General features: G+C 38.8%; 1 protein-coding gene across 2 annotated transcripts in view; it reads left to right on the plus strand.

The window, feature by feature from the left end:
* The window catches only part of PSME4 (proteasome activator subunit 4), a 120549-nt gene that overhangs the window by 24566 nt on the left and 73692 nt on the right, over nt 1-22291 (plus strand). The window contains exons 4-11 of one of the 2 annotated variants that reach the window (XM_021718780.1): nt 2143-2208; nt 4556-4600; nt 7147-7296; nt 8219-8282; nt 9252-9326; nt 12065-12187; nt 15811-15903; nt 16709-16974. In XM_021718780.1, coding sequence (XP_021574455.1) covers nt 2143-2208; nt 4556-4600; nt 7147-7296; nt 8219-8282; nt 9252-9326; nt 12065-12187; nt 15811-15903; nt 16709-16974 — 882 coding nt within the window. The remainder of the gene's footprint in view (nt 1-2142; nt 2209-4555; nt 4601-7146; nt 7297-8218; nt 8283-9251; nt 9327-12064; nt 12188-15810; nt 15904-16708; nt 16975-22291) is intronic. The other variant, XM_008070473.1, reaches the window with a different exon arrangement.

The following is a 22291-nucleotide window of genomic DNA, read 5'->3' on the forward strand; positions in this document are numbered from 1 at the left end:
ACAGGCACTCGCTACCGCGCCCGGCTAATTTTTGATTTATTGTGGAGTTGAGGTCTCGCCAAGTTGCCCAGGCAGGTCTCGAACCCGTGGGCTCAGGCAATCCACTTATCTTGGCCTCCTAAAGTGCTGGGATTACAGGCTGAGCCACTGAGCCCGGCCGAAAAACCATTTTTAATGCTGCCTCAGTGATGAAAATGTTATGCTTTGTTGATATCGTTCTTTTTGGTGAAATTATTTTGATCCTGATTGTGAGGGAAGTGACTGAAAAATGACTACTATTAACTGAGCAATATTAGATGTTGAAAGGTTAGATATGAGATGAATAATGTTTGACTAGCTTGTGGTTGGATTTGTTTAGATTTAGAGAAAAAGATAAAACTGACTTCTAAATGAAGTGCCTGGTATATGCTTAAGAAAAATACTGTATAAACAGTTACTATTAAATTATAAGGGAATGAAGGCAGATATATTTGAAATATGCCATTGTTGCAGTTTCCCATTTTATTTTCTTATTTTGTTTATTGAAAAGAAAATATGATTATTCTGAAGTTAAATTTTAGTTCAAGAATTGTCAAATGAAGCTGCAAGTACTTCTGGCTGTGAGTAGTTCACTTCACTGTTGTCTTGGATATGTCATTTACCATTTACTGTACATTTTTCTGATTTAGAAATTAATGCTGCCCTGATATTACATGAGGCCAAGGAGGCAGGAGACATAAGCCTTTAAGTTTATATAAGTTCACTATCTCAGTAATTAGAGTAACTGGAGACTAAGACAGTTGCCTTTCCTCAGGCTTATCTGCTGCATATTTGGCATTTACTTTATAATGTCATCATAAGAAAATCGAGGTCCAGAGAGGAAAATTCACACATAGTCATTAGTTGAAATTGGAACAAGAGCTTAAGAATTGGGACAGGAATTCACTTTCTGTCATTAATAATAGGTGGTGGTTGGGGAGGAATTTTTTTTTTTTTCTTTTTGGGGGGGGTTGCATTCTGTTGCCCAGGCTGGAGTGCAGTGGCATGATCACAGCTCATCGCAGCCTCGACCTCTTGGGCTCAGGCGATCCTTCTGCCTCAACTTCCTGAGTAACTGTGGAACTATAGACGCATAGTACAGACTAATTTTTTTTGATTTTTGTAGAGACAAGGTCTCACTGTGTTGCACAGGCTGATCTCAAACACCTGGGCTCAAGCAGTCCTCCCACTTCGGCTTACCAAAGTGCTGGGATTATAGGCATGAGCCACCATGCCCGGCCTGGAATTTCCTATTTATATATGATTTCCTAAATCATAAATTATTAGTTACTCAGAGTAAGTAGATGCAATGTAAGAGCAAAATAAGTACAAAATTTCAATTCTTTTTTGAGTTGGAGTCTCACTCTATCACCCAGACTGGAGTGCAGTGGCTGCTCCAGGCCACTGCAGCCTCAACCTGCTGGGCTCTGGCGATCCTTCTGCCTCAGCCTTCCAAGTAACTGGAACTACAGGCGTGCTACCAAGCCCGGCTAATTTTTGATTTATTGTAGAGACATGATCTCACCGAGTTGCCCGGTGGGTCTCAGACTCGCAGGCTCAGGTAGTCCACTCACCTCAGCCTCCCAGAGTGCTGGGATTATAGGCCGAGCCACTGAGCCTGGCCAAAATTTCAGTACAATTTATTTTGATTAAGTATGAAATGATTATTAACATTTATCCTTAATTCTAGGCCACTTAACTGCTTTTTATACAGTCTCTCATTTAATTTTTGTAGTAACTCAATAAGAGGTAGGTATTTTTATTCATACTGATGAAAAAACAGAGCTCTAGGTTATACAACTAGGAAGTGGCATAACTGATACTCAAATTTAGATCGGACTCTAAGCCCAAACTGTGAACCATTACATGCTCTACTATAGTTTTCTTTTTCAACTTAACATATCTTTCCTAAGAGGAAATAGGATATGAGAAAAGCCATCCAAAGCTTAACCACTCTGTATATCCCTTTTGATTTAAAAAAATAGTGTTTTGAATTGTGATCACTTTAATATTATAAATTTCCAATGATTGGAAAATATGTAGTGATTATTCACTCCCTCTAAAAATTAGTGAAATATAGTCTGGTAGCATCTAGTCTTAACCTTTTATTTTATTTTTAAACAGAAACATTGTTCCTTTCATCTTGAGAGATTACAAGAATCACAAAAGGTCACTATACAGATATCACAGGTTAGAGAGATTGTACCCTTTTCTGGATAAAGAGCATAAATCCAACGGTACAGGCCTTATATATAAGGAGGGGTTGAAATTGACTTTATTTAGACGACTTAAAGCACACTTCCACATACCCTTATCCTCTGAGTGAAGGGATGCTATGAGGTGTTACAGTTAACCTCTGTTCTGAAGAATGTAGGGAACTGGAGAAAACATGTAGCTGTGCAGCCTTTTATGACTTACTTTCTAGAATCATTTTGACATTGTATGAAAGTGTGTTGCTATTGGGAAATTACTTGTGAAAACAGCAGGTTTTCTGTGTAGCACTGTGTCTCAGAGGACTTGGCACAGAACCAGTAGAGTAAATGTGAAGTTAATGAGAACACAAACGTTAGGAACTGGTAGAATTATGTATTTCTTGCTTATTCCATGGGCAGTTTACCATTTTAGAATTGCCTTTTTAAAATCTGCATTTAAATAGAGCTATTTAGTTTGGAAACCAGTTGGGTCTTTAGACCTTGCTTGTTAATTCTGTAATTTGTTACTAAATGAGGTTTTTCAGTTCCAACTAAAAGACTACCCACGTGCACTTTGTCCTGATATAAAATGTTTGTTGAGGCCAGGCACAGTGGCTCATGCCTATAATCCCAGCACTTTGGGAGGCTGAGGTGAGAGGATTGCCTGAGCCCACTAACCTGGGCAACATGGCGAGACCTTGTCTCTACAGTTAATCAAAAAATCAGCTGGGTGTGATGACGTGTGTCTGTGGTTCCAGCTACTTGGAAGGCTGAGGTGGAAGGCTCGCCTGAGCCCAGGAAGTCGAGGCTGTGGTGGCTGTGAGCATGCTACTGCACTCCAGCCTGGGCAACAGAGTGAGAGACTATAACTCAAAAAAAAAAAAAATGCTTGTTGAATATTATCAATAAATAAATATATAAATATAAACAGTATGTAGAAATACTTAAAAACAGCCTTGTTGTAAGCACTTTGGAAATGTCCACACTTAGAAACCATAACTGTGGTCTATAGGCGCTTTAGATGTGACTGAACAGAAATTTGTGCTTTTCTTACTAGTGTGTTCTCTAAACTGTGGTTTTGAATTGCTTAGTTTTTTGTGAAAGAAAGTAGAACCTCTCTCTGATGGTGAGAGAAAATAATTATTATGACTCTCTGGCCGTGCTATTCTCTTTTTTATTTTAGAAGCCATCTCATGAGTTATAGCCCGGTTTCCTCAGCTAATTTTTCGAAGTAGTCTTAAAATTAGAGAGGATTCCAACAGCTTCTAGTAATGAGATTATAGTTTTTTCTCTGGTTATATAATGTATTGATTACTTTTGTTGAGTTGGCTTTGTGTTATTCCTTGGAATTTCTTAGATTATTTCTTAAGCTTTCAAAGAAGTTGGATAGTCTTCTGGACTTAACATTTCAAGAAGTTTAATGAGAATGTGTCAGGTGGGGAAACACTGCCTGAAAGTTACCTCTTTCCTTTATATTTATTTGTTTTTTGATATTTGGGTTCTTTTATTTTTACTTGTATGTATTGTACCATAAGCAGTCACACATGCATTTAAAATTCCAGTTCAAAATTACCTAATGCCCATTGTTTGTTTTGTTTGTTTGTAGTTGACCTCTTTTGATTGTGGTATGGTTAATATTTTAAATATTCCATTCTGGTCTTGTTTACAAAGCAGTGCATGTTGACCTTTTCATTAGAACAGAAATATTGTTTATAAATTCATACACAGATTTTGTTGGTCTCCTATATTCACTTGAGATACCTACATATTGGAAAGTAAGTTATAGTTTTTAATGGTACTCAACTAACATTGTAAGTGGCAGATCAAAGAGATGGTTGTTGCTCTTTTTGATCATTGTTGCTGGCAGTAAAATGCTTTGGAGGGTTATAGAGCTTTCATCAATTGGTTACAGAAGCAAACTTCTTGCAGTTGCTGATAGAAACATACCAGATTTTGGTATGTCTCCTTGTGTTTTGATGTAATGGTGCTTTAATAAAAATTATTATTTGATGTTTTAAGCCACTGAGCATACTTTTCCATGTGTTGATAATTATGGTCATTGCTGCCTACTATGTAAATATTAGAAATGATTTGTGCTTCTCTCAGTATAATTTTTTTCCCCTTTAGTTCATAGCAGAGAAAACAAAATGAGGGCAAAGGAAAGAGTAGATTAAGGACTTTAGGTGGTTAATCTTTACAGTTTGTTTGTATGAAAGGGAAGGATTAGTTATTATATGTAAACAGATAATATCTGAATGTATAAGCGTATCTTAGAGATATTTATTAACTTAGATGTGTTCTTATAATATACCAATCTAATTATTAAATGGCTTTCTTCCTCCCAGTTCTGTAGAGAATGTTCTCAAAACACTCGTGAAAAGCTGTCGACCGTAAGTAGCTTCTCAATTTATAAAACCTCTCATTTCTGTAAGCTTTTCCCCATCTTTAGTATGCTTTGAAGAGGAAATTAAAGGTATAGTTTCTGACATTGTGATTTTAGTCACTGAGCACAATGTATCATTTTTAATTCTTTTTTTTTTGAGTTGGAGTCTCACTCTGTCGCCCAGACTGGAGTGCAGTGGCTGCTCCCAGCCAATGCAACCTCGACCTGCTGGGCTCCGGCGATCTTTCCTTCTGCCTCAGCCTTCCAAGTAGCTGGAACTACAGGCGCGCTCTATCATTTTTGATTTAGAGATGAGGTCTCGCCAAGTTGCCCAGGCGGGTCTCGAACCCATGGGCTCAGGCAATCCATTCACCTCGGCCTCCCAAAGTGCTGGGATTACAGACTGAGCCACCGAGCCTGGCCAGAATATTTAACTTTAAATTTCTCACATTCTTATGATTAAGGGTAAATTTGGATAAAACTTAATTTTAATTTTATGTCTTAATCTCTTTTCTTGTTATAAGGCTATTAAAACACTAAATGCTATGAATTCAATGAATCCTTTTGAATGGAAAGCCCTATATTATGTGCTTGTAATATGAGTCTTAAATAAGATATTTAATAAATCATATATTTATTGCCCACCTACTGTACTACTCAGTCTTGGGCAGATGTATTTTTAGAATATAAGATATCTCCTTCTTAAGTGACTAAGAGCTAACCTGAGTCATAAGCCACCAATGAGTAGTGACAATTTGTGGTAGGCATTTACCTTCTTGGCCAGTGTTTCCTCACTGGAAACTTATCACCTCAGTACTTACTAGTCTTAGGGAATTCATAGAATTTTCAAGTTTTTATTTTGGATTGCTAGGCTAAAAATTGACCCAGAAAAATTAGGAAGGGGAATTGATCCTTGAAGTATGAGATCCTTGAAGGCAGAATATAGAATTTTTGTTGTTGTTGTTTATTTTGTTTGTTTTTTACACAAGGACCTGGCACACAGATACTTTGATAACTCGGTAGAAGTACGTAGGGGGATCCAAAAAACCCTGGAATTATCTTTTGGAGGGCAGGGCCCCTTGTAGTACAGGCTTCCCTGACTAGATAAGTGTTCTAGGAACCTATTGGCATCAGTGTACCAGCTAGTGTTGTTGTGAAAAGCTGCGTTCTTCCACCATGATAACGCACCTGCCCACACTGAGCTGAGTGTTCACTTTTTGACCAAAATGGCATGCCTCCCCCCGCCCCCCCATGCCCCACCCTCCCTATTCACCCTATCTCGCCCTGAGGGACATTTTTGTTTTGTTTCCCCAATGAAAAAATCCTCAAAGGGAAATGTTTTGCTGATATAAAAGAGGTGAAGCAAAGAAACAACAAAAGCACTAAAAGGCATCAAAGTCCTGTTTTGAGGAGTGGAAAAAGTGTCTCAGTAGGTGTGTTGCATCAAACGAGAGTACTTTGAAGGTGACTGAAGTTTAAATGTGTAAGAATACACAATTTTTTATAAATAAATTCTGGTTTTTGTTGGGGGGGTTCCTCGTATTGCTAGAATTGGAATTTTATTTTTCACATAAAAGAAAGGAGTGAAGTATGATTTTTAATTAACACGGAGTATGAAGATATATAATAGGATTAATAGTATGACGTGTAGGCCAAATCTTTAAGTAGATTTGAAGGGTTTCTTAGCTTCTTAAGGAAGAATCAGAATTTTCATATGCTGTTCCTTATTTAAAGCCTATAAAGGCAGGTTGCAGTTGTGAGTATAGGCAGGATGCAGCCTATAGTCCCAGCTACTTGGGAGGTTGAGGTGGGAGGATGACTTGTACCCAGGCATTTGTGTCCAACCTGGGTAATATAGTAAGACTCCATCTCTTAAAAAAAATTAAAATTAAATAAACCTCTAAAGGTGTATTTAGTAATTATGCATGTGTCCTCTTTATCCGTTTGCTCTTGCTTTTTGTGTTGGTTTGTACACTTTGTGTTTTAATTTTGTAAATCTCTGTACCAGGGACACTCCCACCCATATCATAGAATTGCAGAATACAGTATTAGATCCTGTAGTACCAGATTATCTAGTTCAGTCCTCTCTTGTATACAGGAAGACTCTGTGGTCTAGTGAAGGTAAATGCTTTATCCAAAGATGCCTAGAACTTGCTGTGTTGATGTTCTCTTTCTCACTTAGTGACTGCCCTTTATCTGTATAGACTAGATTCTATATGACAAGATTGTTTTTCAATTGCTGTTACATATCACAAAGGAAGTAAAACAACAGCCATTTAATTTTGTAGGTGATTTGAGTCAGGTGTATTTTTTCTGAGTTTTATCGACTTTATAGCATTTTTTAAAAAGTCCCTTAGACAAGAGAATTGACCTTATTGCAAGTGTATGTGAAATTTACTTTTGTGTTGTGAAAATGTGTATTTGTTGCGGGCTAACTCAACATTTGTAGTGTGTTAAATCCATTCCCCACTTCCCCCTTTTTGTCAGTCATATATTGCTGTTGTAGAGCTTTTAGCCTACGATCAGATACATGAAAACTTTCTTTTGTATTAGATATTTTCCAGCAGATGCCACAGCTGAGATGCTAGAAGAATGGCGGCCTTTAATGTGCCCTTTTGATGTAACAATGCAAAAGGCCATCACTTACTTTGAAATATTTCTTCCTACCTCCCTTCCTCCAGAACTTCATCATAAAGGTTTTAAGTAAGTATATGTGTGTGTGTGTGTGTGTGTGTGTGTGTACATACACTTGGCAAATTCTAAAATACAGCAGGAAATACAGATATACAAACTAGTAAAGTAATATTTTTATTTTTATTTTATTTTATTTTATTTTATTTTTTTTGAGTTGGAGTCTCCCTCGGTTGCCCAGACTGGAGTGCAGTGGCTGCTCCCAGCCACCACAGCCTCGACCTGCTGGGCTCCCGCGATCCTTCCGCCTCAGCCTTCCGAGTAGCTGGAATTACAGGCATGCGCCACCACGCCCAGCTGAGTTTTTGATTTATTGTAGAGATGAGGTCTCACTGCCCAGGCGGGTCTCGAACCCGCAGGCGAGGGTAATCCACTCACCTCAGCCTCCCAAAGGCGCGGGATTACAGGCTGAGCCACCGAGCCCGGCTAGTAATATTTTTATTTTTATTTTTTGCAAACTTAGCCATTGTTTGTAATACTTGAAGTGTGTGAAGGCTAAAACAATTAAACCTAAGAGTGTAAGTAAAGAGAGAGTAACACTTGTGTGTCAAGCCAAGTAATATGAGGGCTTTAATTTAAGAATTCAGTAGAAAAAGAAAGGGGAAACTGGAAGAATGAACAAGTAAGTAACAGGAAATGATAAAGGAGAAAGGCAGAGGAAAGGAAGGAGTAAACAGTTGTTAAATAACGGGGACAATATTTAACAATGAAATTTAAGTTTGATAGGTGAGATCACATTGTTTGGTATAAATACCTTGGAAAGGGACTGTTCACACAAGAATTACTCCTTTGTTTTATTATTTGTAGTTTTTATTTTTTCTGGATTGTATAGTTATCAGTAAGAATGATTGATTTTAAAAAATACAAAGGATTCCTGGCTTTGAACCACTTTGTATAATCACTTGCTATTCATAACAACATTTTTCTTCTTTAGACTTTGGTTTGATGAATTAATTGGCCTTTGGGTTTCAGTGCAAAATCTCCCACAGTGGGAGGGGGTGAGTATCTCTTTTTTTGTCCTATACTTTTTAGTTTGGAGAGGAATAGATAATTGAATAAGTAAAACTTGAGTTCCTTAGAAATGACTTAGCAATGTTATGATCAGTTCCTTTTCATTTTATTTACTTCATTTAATCATTGTGTTCCAACAGAGCTATACATTTATTTTAGTTTTTATTAATATTTATCAATATTTAGAAGTAGAAGCATATTGTGAAAGACCCTGTTTGTTTTCTTTGGTACCCATACTAGCATGGTTCTGGACATAGAGTGAATGTTTTTTGCATATTTGTTGGGTTAAAATCTTCTTTTTTTTGTCTGCATTGTGGATGATGCTTTGTCATTTATTTATTTTATTATTTTTTTGAGTCACAGCCTCACTTTGTCACCCTGGCTGTAGTGCAGTGGCATGCTCACGGCCACCGTTACCTCGATCTGCTGTGCTCAGGCGATCCTTCCGCTTCAGCCTTCCGAGTAGCTGGAATTACAGACACATGCCATCACAGCTGACTAATTTTTTGATTTATTGTAGAGATGAGGTCTCACCACATTGCCTAGGTTTGGCTCAAACGCTTGGGCTCAGGCAGTCCTCTCGCCATGACCTCTCAAAGTGCTCAGATTACATGCTGAGCCACCGCACCTGGCCAGAAGAGGCATATTTTTTTGAGTCAGAGTCTCACTCATTAACTCCCATTACAGGCTTGAGGCACTGTGCCCAGCCAATTTTACTTTTTAAGAAGCATTTTGACTGCATTTGGTTTTAAATGTGTGACATGAATCAAAACTTAAATTTGGAGGTTTTTAAAATACTAGGTCATAAGCTATATATTGAATTAAAATTGTGAAAGAACAATTGGATAAATGTGACTCTGGCACTTAAAAACAACAACATTACACAAACCTAGATGGTATAAAAAAAAACAAAACACATGTGTATACTTAACTTTGTCTTTTTTGTTTACTTTCAGCAACTAGTAAATCTCTTTGCGCGATTGGCTACAGATAATATAGGGTACATAGATTGGGATCCGTATGTACCAAAGGTAATTAAGAACATTGGAATATAATTATAGCAGCACTGACATCAACTTTATGTCATAAAGGGGAAGTGTTTTTTGTATGCTAATTCCAAGTGCTACATAAAGTATTGTTTGACCATTAGTAAAAACATAAGTAATTTACAGGAATTAGTTTTAAAAGGTAATTGGAACATAATTAAGGAATGATATAAGTGTGTGGTTTGTCTTAACCTATGCAAGACATGAACTATAGACATCAGATTGAATAATTGGCGAAGTACTTAGTTGATGTTGTTATTATTATTATTTTGAGTCAAAGTCTCACTCTGTTGCCCAGGCTGGAGAGTAGTGGTACCCTCACGGCCACCGAAGCCTCGATCTCAAACTTCTGGGTTTAGGCGATCCTTCTGCCTCAACCTTCTAAGTAGCTGGAACTGAAGGCGCATGGCTGGCTTATTTTTTTTTATTTATCGTAGAGACGAGGTCTTACCAGGTTTCCCAGGCTGGGCTCGAACACTTGAACTCAGGCATTCCCCTCGCCTGGACCTCCCAAAGTGCTGGATTATAAACTTGAGCCACTGCGCCTGGCCTGTTGTTATTATTATTGTTATTATTATTTTGAGTCAAGATCTCACTCTGTTGTCCATGCTGAAGTGCAGTGACACGATCGAGATGGTCTCAGCCTTCTCAGGTGGTCCTCTGCCTCAGCCTTCTGAGTAGGTGGGACTTCAGGTGCGCACCACCATGTCCAGCTTATTTTTTGATTTTTTTTTTGTAGAGACAAGGTCTTGCTCTATTGTGTAGACTGTTCTTGAACTCCTGAGATAAAGCAGACCTCCTATCTAGGTGTCTCAAAGTGCTGAATTATAGGCTTGAGGTCACTGCACCTAGCCAGTACTAAGTATATTATATTATTTATTTATTTATTGAGTTGGAGTTTCACTCTTGTCACCCAGATTGGAGTGCAGTGGCCGCTCCTGATCACTGCAGCCTCGACCTGCTGGGCTCCGGCTATCCTTCCGCCTCAGCCTTCCAAGTAGCCAGAATTACAGGCATGCGCTACCACGCCCGGCTAATTTTTGATTTATTGTAGAGATGAGGTCTCGCTGCCCAGGCGGGTCTCGAATCCGCGGGCTCAGGCAATCCACTCACCTCAGCCTCCCAAAGGCGCGGGATTACAGGCTGACCCACCGAGCCCTGCCTAAGTATATTATTAAGTGCCTCATACATTTATACCTTCCAACAGATTTTGTATATTGTATTTGATTGTTACTCTAGAGTATTGCCCACTTTTTAGATCACATTTATATATATATATATATATATATATATATTTATATTTTTATTTATTTATTTATTTTGAGTTGGAGTCTCACTATTGCCCAGGCTGGAGTGCAGTGGCACTCTCACGGACACCACAGCCGCGACCTGCTGGGCTTAGGTGATCCTTCCACCTCACTGGGCTTAGGTGATCCTTCCACCTCAGTTTTCAAGTAGCTGGAATCACAGGTACACGCCATCACACCCAGCTAATTTTTTAATTAATTATAGAGATGAGGTTGCTCAGGCTGGCCTAGAATCCCTGGGCTCAGGCAGTCCTCTCGCCTCCACCTCCCAAAGTGTTGGAATTACAGACATGAGCCACCACACCCAGCATTACATTATGTATTTTTTTGCTGTATACCAAGCTAGAGTGTCTTTAGGAGTGGTGTTTCTTAAATTGCGTCTTTGTTATTAGTCCTGCAGTAGAATCACCTGTGGAGCTTCCTTAGGGCTGGGGTGGGCTTCCAGGTGAATCTGAAGCACACGCTTACATTAGAGCAGGGCTGGGGAGCAGCTGAAGGCAAATGTTCTGTTTGCCTTTGCTTGTACTATCTTGCTCTGTTGTTGGCTATTAGAAGTTGAGGAGGAGAATTGTTTTTTTCCCTACCTTTGGTCCCCCTACCTATTAGTAATGACAGATTTAAAATATAAATGTAATTGTATTCAAATGCAATTAAGTGACTGATTAAAATGTAAATTCTTAGGCCGGGTGTGGAGGCTCATGCATGTAATCCCAGCACTTTGGGAGGCCGAGGTAAGATGATTGCCTGAGCCCATGGGTTCAAGATCAGCCTGGACAATTTGGCAAGACCTCATCTCTACAGTAAATCAAAAAATAAGCTGGGCATGGTAGCGCGTGCCTGTGGTTCCAGCTACTTGGAAGGCTAAGGCAGATGGATCACCAGAACCCAGCAGGTCGAAGCTGCGGTGGCTGTGAGTGTGCCTTTGCACTCCAGTCTGGGTGAGAGAGTGAGACTCTGACTCAAAAAAAAAAAAAAAATTCTTAGGAAAAATCAAGTCAAGACATTAAAATTTTGAGAGGGAAAGTAATCTGCTAGAAGATGCTTGTATTTAGGTTGGTGCTGCTGTACATCCTTGGCTTGGAATAGGAGCTTAGGACAAAATTATTTGCATTTAGGAACAGAATGGAGTAAACATTTAATGTTTAACCAGGGTATCTGTGTTTAACTCTAAATATCTCATGTATCTTGATTTTTGGGTACAGCTGCTTTATGTCCATATGCCTGTGACCTCAGAGTGTCATACAATGTATCTATTGATGTGAATATGTAATTTTTAATGTTACGTATGTAATTTTGCTTAAAAACCCCATGGAAAAATGGGAATATATTCAATAACACTAACATATAACACATACAATGTTATTTAAGGAATTATTTTGATACCTGAAAATATTCTTAATTTTTTTCTTGTTAAAGATATTTACGAGAATTCTGAGAAGCTTGAACCTCCCAGTGGGAAGCAGTCAAGTGTTAATCCCGAGATTTTTAACAAATGCTTATGATATAGGACATGCTGTGGTATGGATCACCGCCATGATGGTTTGTAATACCTTGTATTTGTTTTGCATAGTTCACCTGTGTTTTCTGATGGCCTTACCGAAATATTCTGTATAATCCTAGAAATTTATATTAGTGGCTTGGTTGGTGACTGGATTCTTGAATATTTTTTGATGTGGTAAGCTTATAGTTATCAAATCCAGATTGTAGTCATACTGTTTATAGATCTCCATAACCAGTGAACCTTTAAAATAGAATAAAAAAATTTAGAGTTTTGAGTAATTCAGAATGTCTAACATGTTTACAGACCAGGAACCAGACTTGTAGATAAATGGACTTTCCCAAAGTGAGTTCAGAACCCAAGGTTTTACATATGCTCAAACTCTACTACTCATTCACTCTTAATGTTCACAAACACAAAGCTCATTAACAAAAATAATCTTAGTGAAGGGAAAAGTGTGAAGGATTATTTTTATTTTGCTGACGTCATTCAAGGGAAGTAAAACTATATCCACGCCGGGCTTGGTGGCTCAGCCTGTAATCCCGCGACTTTGGGAGGCTGAGGTGAGTGAATTGCCTGAGCCCACGGGTTCAAGACCCGCCTGGGCAGCGAAACCTCATCTCTACAATAAATCAAAAAATCACCCAGACGTGGTAGCGCATGCCTGTAATTCTGGCTACTTGGAAGGCTGAGGCGGAAGGATTGCCGGAGCCCAGCAGGTCGAGGCTGCGGTGGCCGGGAGCGGCCACTGCACTCCAGTCTGGGCGACAGAGTGAGACTCCAACTCAAAAAACCAACAACAACAAAAAAACTATATCCACAAGCTTAGATTTCAGTGCCATGTTTCAAATAAGATTATTAGAACAACTTTATAATATAATTTTCTGGCTTATCACTCACATACTGCTTCTGTAGCTTTCTCCTCTTTCTTGAATTATTCTCTGTTGGACATTCCTTTGTTTCTGTGGAAAAGACAGAATGGTCTTTTTTAGAAGTTTACCTCATAAATTTCATCGTAGGATTAAAACAAAAAAAATTCCATCTTCCCTCATTTTTGCCATTTCATTGTTAAACAGAAAAAATCCCCTCCCCCCCCCAGTCATAGCAAATATATTTGGATGTTTACTTCTTTTTTTTTGAGCCAGAGTCTCACTCAGTGGCTCAGGCTGGATGGAGTGCAGTGGCATGCTCACGGCCACTACCGCCTTGACCTGCTGGGCTCAGGCGATCTTTTCAAGTAGCTGGAACTACAGGTGCGCGCCACTGTTCCAGACTAATTTTTTTGATTTATTGTAGAGACATAGTCTCACCAAGTTGCCCAGGCTGGTCTCAAACCCCTGGGCTCAGGCAGTCCTCTCACCTGGGCCTCCCAAAGTACTGGGATTACAGGCATGAGCCACCACGCCTGGCTGTTACTATCTCGCCTATGCAATGAGATGAAGCTGGTTTTAGGGGCTACAGAATGGATAGTGATTAGTATCAGATTTATTTGAGTTAATTTTACTCTGCTTCTTCACACAGTTCTTGTTGGCAGCTTTATTTTGTGTTAAATGAAAACATAATAAAAATAATGTTAATTATTGTGTTAGAATTTTGAAAATTTTGTAAGTAGTTCTGGAAATATTATCGTCTCTTTGAGTAGTTATCTTATTCTGAGTTACTAGATTGGGAAACATACTTGGATTTCATTTCAGCAGGAAGGCATATTCCTTACGTAATTTAATATTTTATCGTAGTATATGCTGTTTCTTGAAAGAAGATCATCATGAGATAAATAGGACATTTGAAAGAAGGCCAAATTGTAGTTCTTTTTCCCAGGCTCGTTCAACTTGATATGATGAAAACTAACTTTTCCTGGCTGGGTGTGGTGGCTCACGCCTTTAATCCCAGCAGTTTGAGAGGCAGAGGCAAGAGGATTGCCTCAGTCCAGGGTTTTGAGATCAGCCTGGACAACTTGGCAAGACCTGGTCTCTACAATAAATAAAAAAATTAGCTGGGTGTGGTGGTACGTGCCTATAGTTCCAGCTGCTGAGGTGGAAGGATTGCCTTAGCTCAGCAAGTTGAGCCTGCGGTGGCTGTGAGCATGGGACTATGCTTTAGCCTGGACAATAGAGTAAGACTCCAACTCAAAAAAAAACAACAAAAAACAAAAACCTAGCATTTCCTCGTATTTGTCTCTCATGTTACATTGTGGTTGTTTTGTTTATTTGTTTTGGTGGCAATAGATCAATAATTAAGACATTTTTTTTTGAGCCAGATTATGGTCAGATATAAAACAAGTTTGATCATTTTATTATTTTTTAAATTTTTATTTATTTATTTTTTTGAGTTGGAGTCTCACTCTGTCACCCAGACTGGAGTGCAGTGGCCGCTCCCACAGCCTCGACCTGCTGGGCTCCGGCAATCCTTCCGCCTCAGCCTTCCAAGTAGCTGGAACTACAGGCGCGTGCTACCACTCCCAGCCAATTTTTTGATTTATTGTAGAGATGAGGTCTCACCAAGTTGCCCAGGGCGGGTCTCGAACTCGCGGGCTCAGGCAATCCACTCACCTCAGCCTCCCAAGGTGTGGGATTACAGGCTGAGCCACTGAGCCTGGCAAGTCTGATCATTTTAAACATTTAGAACTAATCATAAAATATTTGAATGCATTTATGTGAGTCTCTCCTCTCCATTTTATAAAGTGAGAAATTCACTGATTGAGTTGTTCAAGGAATGCTTTTTATGCCTGATGTTACTATTTTTTGTAATTTTAAGGTTCTTATGAAAAATTTTATTTCCCAAGTTATTTACTACAGGCCATAAAATATACTGTTATTCTATGTTGAAAGATACTTTTCAATTTTTTTTTTTTTAAGTTGGAGCCTATCTCTGTTGCCCAGGCAAGAGTGCAGTGACCCATTCATGGCTACCACAGCCTCAGGCTTGCTCCATGTCAGCCTTCCAAGTAACTGGAGCTATAGGTATGCCACCATGCATGGCCAATTTTTTTTTTTTTTTTTTTGAGTTGGAGTCTCACTCTGTCACCCAGACAGGAGTGCAGTGGCTGCTCCTGGCCACCGCAGCCTCAACCTGCTGGGCTCCGGCGATCCTTCTGCCTCAGCCTTCCAAGTAGCTGGAACTACAGGCGCATGCTACCATGCCCAGCTAATTTTTAAAATTTATTGTAGAGATGATGTCTTGCCAAGTTGCCCAGGTGGGTCTCGAACCCGCAGGTTCTAGCAGTCCACTCACCTCAGCCTCCCAAAGGCACGGGATTATAGACTGAGCCACCGTGCCCAGCTTAATTTTTTGATTTACTGTAGAGACGAGGTCTCACCAAGTTGCCCAGTCTGGTCTCAAACTCCTAGACTCAGGCAGTCCTCTCTCTTCTGCCTCCCAAAATGCTGGGATTACAGGCATGAACCTCTGTGCTTGGCATTTTTTCTTCAATTTTCTAGGCTGGTTTAAGTAATAAGTTGCCTTTACTTTTAGTAGAATGTTTTGAATTGATTTGCATGAAGTTTATTGGGGAATTGTTTTCAATTTTTATTTAGGGGTAGAATTGATTTTTGTCAGTAGAATGAATATGAATGATAGAGATTTGTGTATAGGCTTCCACCTGTTGACCATTTTATTTTTACAGTATGATGTAGATACTGACATTTTTATTCTTTTATCTATACAGGGTGGACCAAGTAAGCTGGTGCAAAAACACTTAACTGGTTTATTTAACAGTATCACATCTTTTTATCATCCTTCAAATAATGGACGTTGGCTAGTGAGTATTGTTTATTTTTATTTATTTTTTTGAGTTGGAGTCTCACTCTGTCACCCAGGTTGGAGTGCAGTGGAATGCTCACAGTCACTGCAGTCTCGATCTGCTGGGCTCAGGTGATTCTTAAGCCTCAGCCTTACAAGGAACTGGAACCACAGACATGTACCACCATGCCCAGCTGAGTTTTAAATTTATTTTAGAGATGAGGTCTTGTCGTGTTGTTCAGGCTAGTCTCGAATCCCTGAGCTCAGTCAATCCTGTCACTCATAATATCATTTGAAAGACATGACTAAACTTAATTGTTGCCTATTTTATGACTTGTAATACATTTTTTGTCCTTCTTGGCTTTGGCTGTATGTAAGTGATTACATTTAATTGTTACTATATCTGTAGAACATACAAATAAATTAAGACAACACTGGTGTGGTAGCTGGACAAAATGACACATTTTAGCAACAAGATGGTAAGAAAAATGCCATATAATCATGGAACCATGTTTTCAATTTTATCCTGTTGCTGTTTTTGTTGTTTTTAAATTATCCAGTTAAAATGGCTTTTATGTAATGGAAAATTTATGTGGTGTTAGAAATTCTTTTAAAACTAGAATTTGAAACTTATTTTTATTAATTATTATGAATAATTAATTAGTAACATTGTTTTATCCAATCTAGTTACACTGTGTAGGTCTTTATAATAAGATAATAGCTGTTTTTTAAAAAAATATTTTGTTGAGAGGTTAGAGAGCAACCGTGAATGTCTATGTGAGAAAGTAGAACCTACTTAGAATGTTTTGCTTCTGTGTCCCCAGAACAAGTTAATGAAACTACTTCAGCAGTTGCCAAACAGTGTTGTTAGAAGATTACATCGTGAAAGATACAAGAAGCCCTCTTGGTTAAGTCCTGTGCCTGATACCCATAAGCTTACTGATCAAGATGTTACAGACTTTGTACAATGCATTATTCAACCTGTCCTCTTGGCTATGTTCAGCAAAACTGGTAGTCTAGAAGCAGCCCAGGCTCTGCAGAATCTTGCACTCATGAGACCTGAAATAGTAATCCCTCCCGTACTGGAAAGGTAAGTGTTTATGTATTTTGTTGAAGCCTCAGCCATAGCTAGGTTATGCTTGTCATCTTTTCTGTCCTCTTCTGTTCTGTTTGGTTCTCTTTTCTTCTCAGTGGTTTCTGTTTTGACTTCTTAGTGCTTGTTTCTGGTCCTAGAGGAAGAATCAAGATGTTGTAAATTAACGATTGGTAACTTGATAAGATTTATTGGAAAGAAGAAAATGGAAATGAATAACATAAATCTTTTGGACTATTTGTACATTTTAGTTACCCAAATTGTTTGCACATAAATTAAAATCTGGCTGTTTTTCTGTATTAGAATGTAAGTATCACTTCAAATTGAGAACATGACAGTGAAAGTAAATTTTGGATTTCTGTTCTTTCTTTTTTTAAAGATACGGTGTCTTGCTCTTGCTTAGGCTGGAGCACAGTGGTATGCTTGTAGCTCACTGCAACTTTGAATGCCTGGGCTCTGATGATTCCATTACCTCAGCTACTTGAGTAGGCTAGGACTGCCCTTATGTGCAACCACACCCAGCTAAGTAAAAAAACTTTTTTAGAGGCAGGGTCTCACTTTATTGCCCAAGTTAGTCTCAAAGTCTTGGTCTCAAACAATTCTCTTACCTTGGCCTCTCAATCAGTGATAGGAAGAAAATTTTTTTATATTTGTAATTTTCATGTATTACATAATCTTAGATATATTGTTTTTGTAGTATGAATTGTATTGAATTCATTTAATATGTTGAAATAGTGATGAATGGCTCTCTACCTTCTTAGCCATTGTCACAATATAGACATAATATTCATACAGAGAGCTTCTTTTATTTTTAAGAATCAGATTAGGGAGACTCATTTGTATGGCCTTGTTCAGGTCATGTTGCACTCATAGCTAATCTCTGCTTGTTATGTGAGAATGATTATTCTGGGGAATCCTACTGGGAAGAGAAACTTGAATCTTACCCACTTGAAGTCAGAGAAGACATCAGGATAGGAAGAAATTTTTTAAGTTTTAATTTTTTATTTTAAAGATGTGGGTACAATTCAGGGTTAGGTATACAAATGTTCATTGTGCAGGTACCCTTATTAATAAGGTGTGCGCCCCCCCCCCCCCCCAGAGAGCATTCTTATTTCTTTGGAGTCTTCAAGAGCAAATTATTTAAATTTTTTGTTAAGCTTCTGCTTCCCCTACTGTCTGAATTTGAGCATTCTGATTTCTCTCTAAAGATCTTTGTCAAAAGTAGAAGAATGTTAGTTGTTAGACCCCAGAAGGACGTAGCAATAAGGGTCCATAAAAACTTGTCTAAGGTCCTTAGTGGTAGACCACAGCTTATTCTTAGTTACTGTTGAGGTAGACACATATTGGTTACATTTACTTGAGGAACAGTAACTTGTTCGAGTTCTTAACCAACATAGGTCTACATTATCTGTAAATTTCATTTGCTTATGCTGTCTTACTCTGTGCTTGATGCATCAATATTCAAGTTAAGTTGTACTTCACCTTCCCAACCTTTCCTATTTTTATGTACATGTCTTGGGCACCGAAACTCTTCCAACATGTAGAATTTAAGTAGGAAATGGAGTGGGAAAGATAGGCAATTTGCCCTCTGTATTCAATCCCCAGTGTTCTTTGCTACCTGGTCTCCACGGGATAACAGAAGCTAATATCTGGTCTTTTGATGCTTCATGGAGACAGGGGACTTGAGCTGCTTGCTTAGCTAAAATTTTAAAGTTTGGGGTGTTTTGATGTTTCTTACTTCCTCTTTGTTTTGTCTTCTTTCAGTATTTTTCAACTGATTAATTATGAATAGTGGGATAAATTTTTAGTAGAAGGGACAAAGCTTGTAAATACAAATCTTTATATTCATCACATTTTTCTTTAGCCCTCAAATTTTGGACACATTTAATATCAGCATATTGAGTGATATTGAATGTTTGACCAAGGTAAATATTTAGTAGACAAAATTGACAATATAATGACTGTTTTTGAGAGTTTTCTTTTTTCTTTTTTTGAGTGAGAATCTCACTCTCTCACCCAGGCTGAAGTGCAGTGGCACATTCACGGCCACTATAGCCTTAACCTGCTGGACTCAGGTGATTCTTCCACCTCAGCCTTCCAAGTAGCTGGAACTACAAGTGTGTGTCACCTTGCCCAGCTAATTTATTTTTATTTAAAAAATTTTTTTTTATTGTAGAGACCAGGCCTCACCAAGTTGCCCAGGTTGGTCTTGAACCCCTGGGCTCAGGCAATCCTCTCACCTTGGCCTCTCAAAGTGCTGAGATTAATAGGCTTGAACCACCATGCCTGGCCTGTTTTAAGACTTTCAGTTGTAATTTGATGATGTTTTGAAGTGACATAACTTTTTTTTAAAGTTTCTTTTTTTTTGAGCCGGAATGTCACTCTGTTGCCCAGGTTGGAATGCAGTGGCATGCTCACAGCCACTGCAGCCTCGACCTGCTGGGCTCAGGTGATCCTTCCACCTCAGCCTTCCAAGTAGCTGGAACTACAGGCATGCGCCACCATGCCCGGCTAATTTTTTTTATTAATTGTACAGATGAGGTCTCACCAAATTGCTCAGGCTGGTCTCAAATGTGTGGGCTCAGGCAATCCTCTCACCTTGGTCTCCCAAAGTGCAGGGATTATAGGGGTGAGCCACCGTGCCTGGCCCAAGTTTTTTTTCTTTTTATTTATTTAATTTTTATTATAAAGGTGTAGGGTACAATTCCAGGTTAGGTATATAAACATTGGTCATGCCAGGTACCCTTGTTGATGAGGTATGCCCCTCCCTCCTTTGCTTAACTGCCAATCCTACCTCCCTCCCTTGGTAGTTTCCCACTACTACCAGTCGCTTTCTTATAGCATTATAATTGTTCAAGGTCCGCTTTTGAGTGACCAGATTTTTTGTTTTTAAATAAAAAGCAAAACTCTTAAAAATTAAAAATGTAGAAACATTTTGGGCACTTAATTTTGTATCTCCAAGGTAGTCTATATATATACATATATTTTTTGAGTTGGAGTCTCACTCGGTCGCCCAGACTGGAGTGCAGTGGCCGCTCCCGGTCACCGCAGCCTCGACCTGGGCTCCCTGGGCTCTGGCGATCCTTCCGCCTCAGCCTTCCAAGTAGCCGGAATTACAGGCGTGTGCTACCACGCCCAGCTGATTTTTTGATTTATTGTAGAGATGAGGTCTCGCTGCCCAGGCGGGTCTCAAACCCACGGGCTCAGGCAATCCACTCACCTTAGCCTCCCAAGGCGCGGGATTACAGGCTGAGCCACCGAGCCCGGCAAGGTAGTCTATATTAAAGTATTTGGTGTGTTTGCTTCACCTTTTAATGTGCATAGGTTTTGGTTTTTTTTTAAATTTTTTGTTTTTTGAGTTGGAGTCTCACCCTGGGTTTGGTTATTTTTAATCCTAGTTGTAAATACTCCTTTTCTCCACTTAATATATAATGAAATATTCCTTATTGTTTACTTTTTCTGTATGGATAAGTGGAATTTAAAATGACTGTATTTTAGTTTTTTAAACTCCCTATAAAGTCTTGGAAATGAAATCGTTGAGTTAAAGATTGAATGTTCTTGGTTCTTGAATTCTTACTTTATGATTGAAGATTACATTTGTCTTATTTTTTTCCAGTTTATTTCTAGTGTCAGAGATATTTTCATGTTTCTTATAACTTACTTGCAATTTTTAGATACAAGTCTTCTAAAAAGCATGAAATGGGAGAAATTTTGACTTTTTTTTTTTTGATTCGGAATCTCACTTCATCGCCCAGGCTAGAGTGCAGTGGCACACTCACAGCCACCCTAGTGTCGACCTGCTGGGGTCAGGCAACCCTCCGCCTCAGCCTTGCAAGTAGCCGGAACTACAGACGCGTGCTACCATGCTCAGCTAATTTTTTGATATATTGTGGAAACGTCTCACCAAGTTGCCCAGGCTGATCTGGAACCCGTGGACGCGGCAGTCCTCTCTCCTCAGCCTCCCAAAGTGCTGGGATTACAGGCTTGAGCCATTGCGCCTGGCCAATTTTGGCATTTTAATAAGATTATTCCTGAGAATGGAGACAATGGAGTATTTGTAACTTGTTATTTCTGAATTCTAATAATCATTGACTGACCATTAGATGAGTGTAATGTAGAATAAGATGGCTAAACATGGAAAGTCTACCCATTTATTTTCTTTTTAACTGTGGAATTTTCACAGACAGAGAGGTGGCAGGAGATTGGGGAAACATGCATAAATAGTCTGTGTGCCCTTTCCTTTATTTGTGTAGGTAGTCTCCCCTTATCCTTGGAGGATGTGTTCTAAAACCCACAGTGGATGCCCAAGACCACAGGCCTAGTATAGAGCTCTCTATATACCATGGTTTTTCTTATGCATGCATATCTATGATAAAACTTATTTATTTATTTTTATTTTATTTATTTATTTTTTTGAGTCAGAGTCTCATTCTGTTGCCCAGACTGGAGTGCAGTGGCACGCTCATGGCCACGGCAGCCTCATCCTGCTGAACTCAGGGGATCTTTCTACTTCAGCATTCCAAGTAGCTGGAACCACAGGCATGTCCCACCACACCCAGCTAATTTTTTGATTTATTGTAGAGACAGGGTCTTTCCATATTGCCCAGACTGGTCTTGAACTGGTGGACTCAGGCAGACTTCTCTCCTCCACCTCCCAAAGTGCTAGGGTTATAGGCATGAGCCACAGACCAGTAATAAAGTTTAATTTATAAATTAGACATAGTAAGAGATTAACAATAAGAACTAATGCTACAATATCACAATTCTAGCAATATATTGTAATGAAAGCTATGTGAATATCTCAGTCAAAATGCTGTAATATTTGGTTGACCTCTGATAACTGAAGCTATAGCAAATAAAATTGCAGATGAGGAACTACTCTAATTTTGTTAACTTTAATAGCAGATTTTTACTTAAAGTATTTTGCTGACTGTACACCTTTAAGTCAGAATACCACTTATGACTCTATTATATTTAACCCTTTGTACTCAGAGACATTTCACAGATCACCTACTAGCAACTTGACCACACCTTTTCTATGAAATAGTGAAAAATGCATCACTTCATATTAAACAGTATAGCATTGGGACCAATTATTTTATTGTAATGATATTTAGCTTATAATGGAATTTTGGACATTGAGATACTTGTTTATGACAAAAAAAATCAAAATTTTATATCCTATCTTTTTCTTCCTTTTTTTTTTTTTTTTTTAAGTTGGAATCTTACTCTGTTGCCCAGGCTAAAGTGCAGTGGCACACTCACAGCCACGGCAGCCTCAACCCACTGGGCTCAGGTGATCCTCCCGCCTCAA

The sequence above is a fragment of the Carlito syrichta genome, unplaced genomic scaffold (assembly GCF_000164805.1).
Source record: "Carlito syrichta isolate Samal-C Ts95f unplaced genomic scaffold, Tarsius_syrichta-2.0.1 Scaffold313443, whole genome shotgun sequence".
In the NCBI taxonomy this organism is placed as follows: Eukaryota; Metazoa; Chordata; class Mammalia; order Primates; family Tarsiidae; genus Carlito; species Carlito syrichta.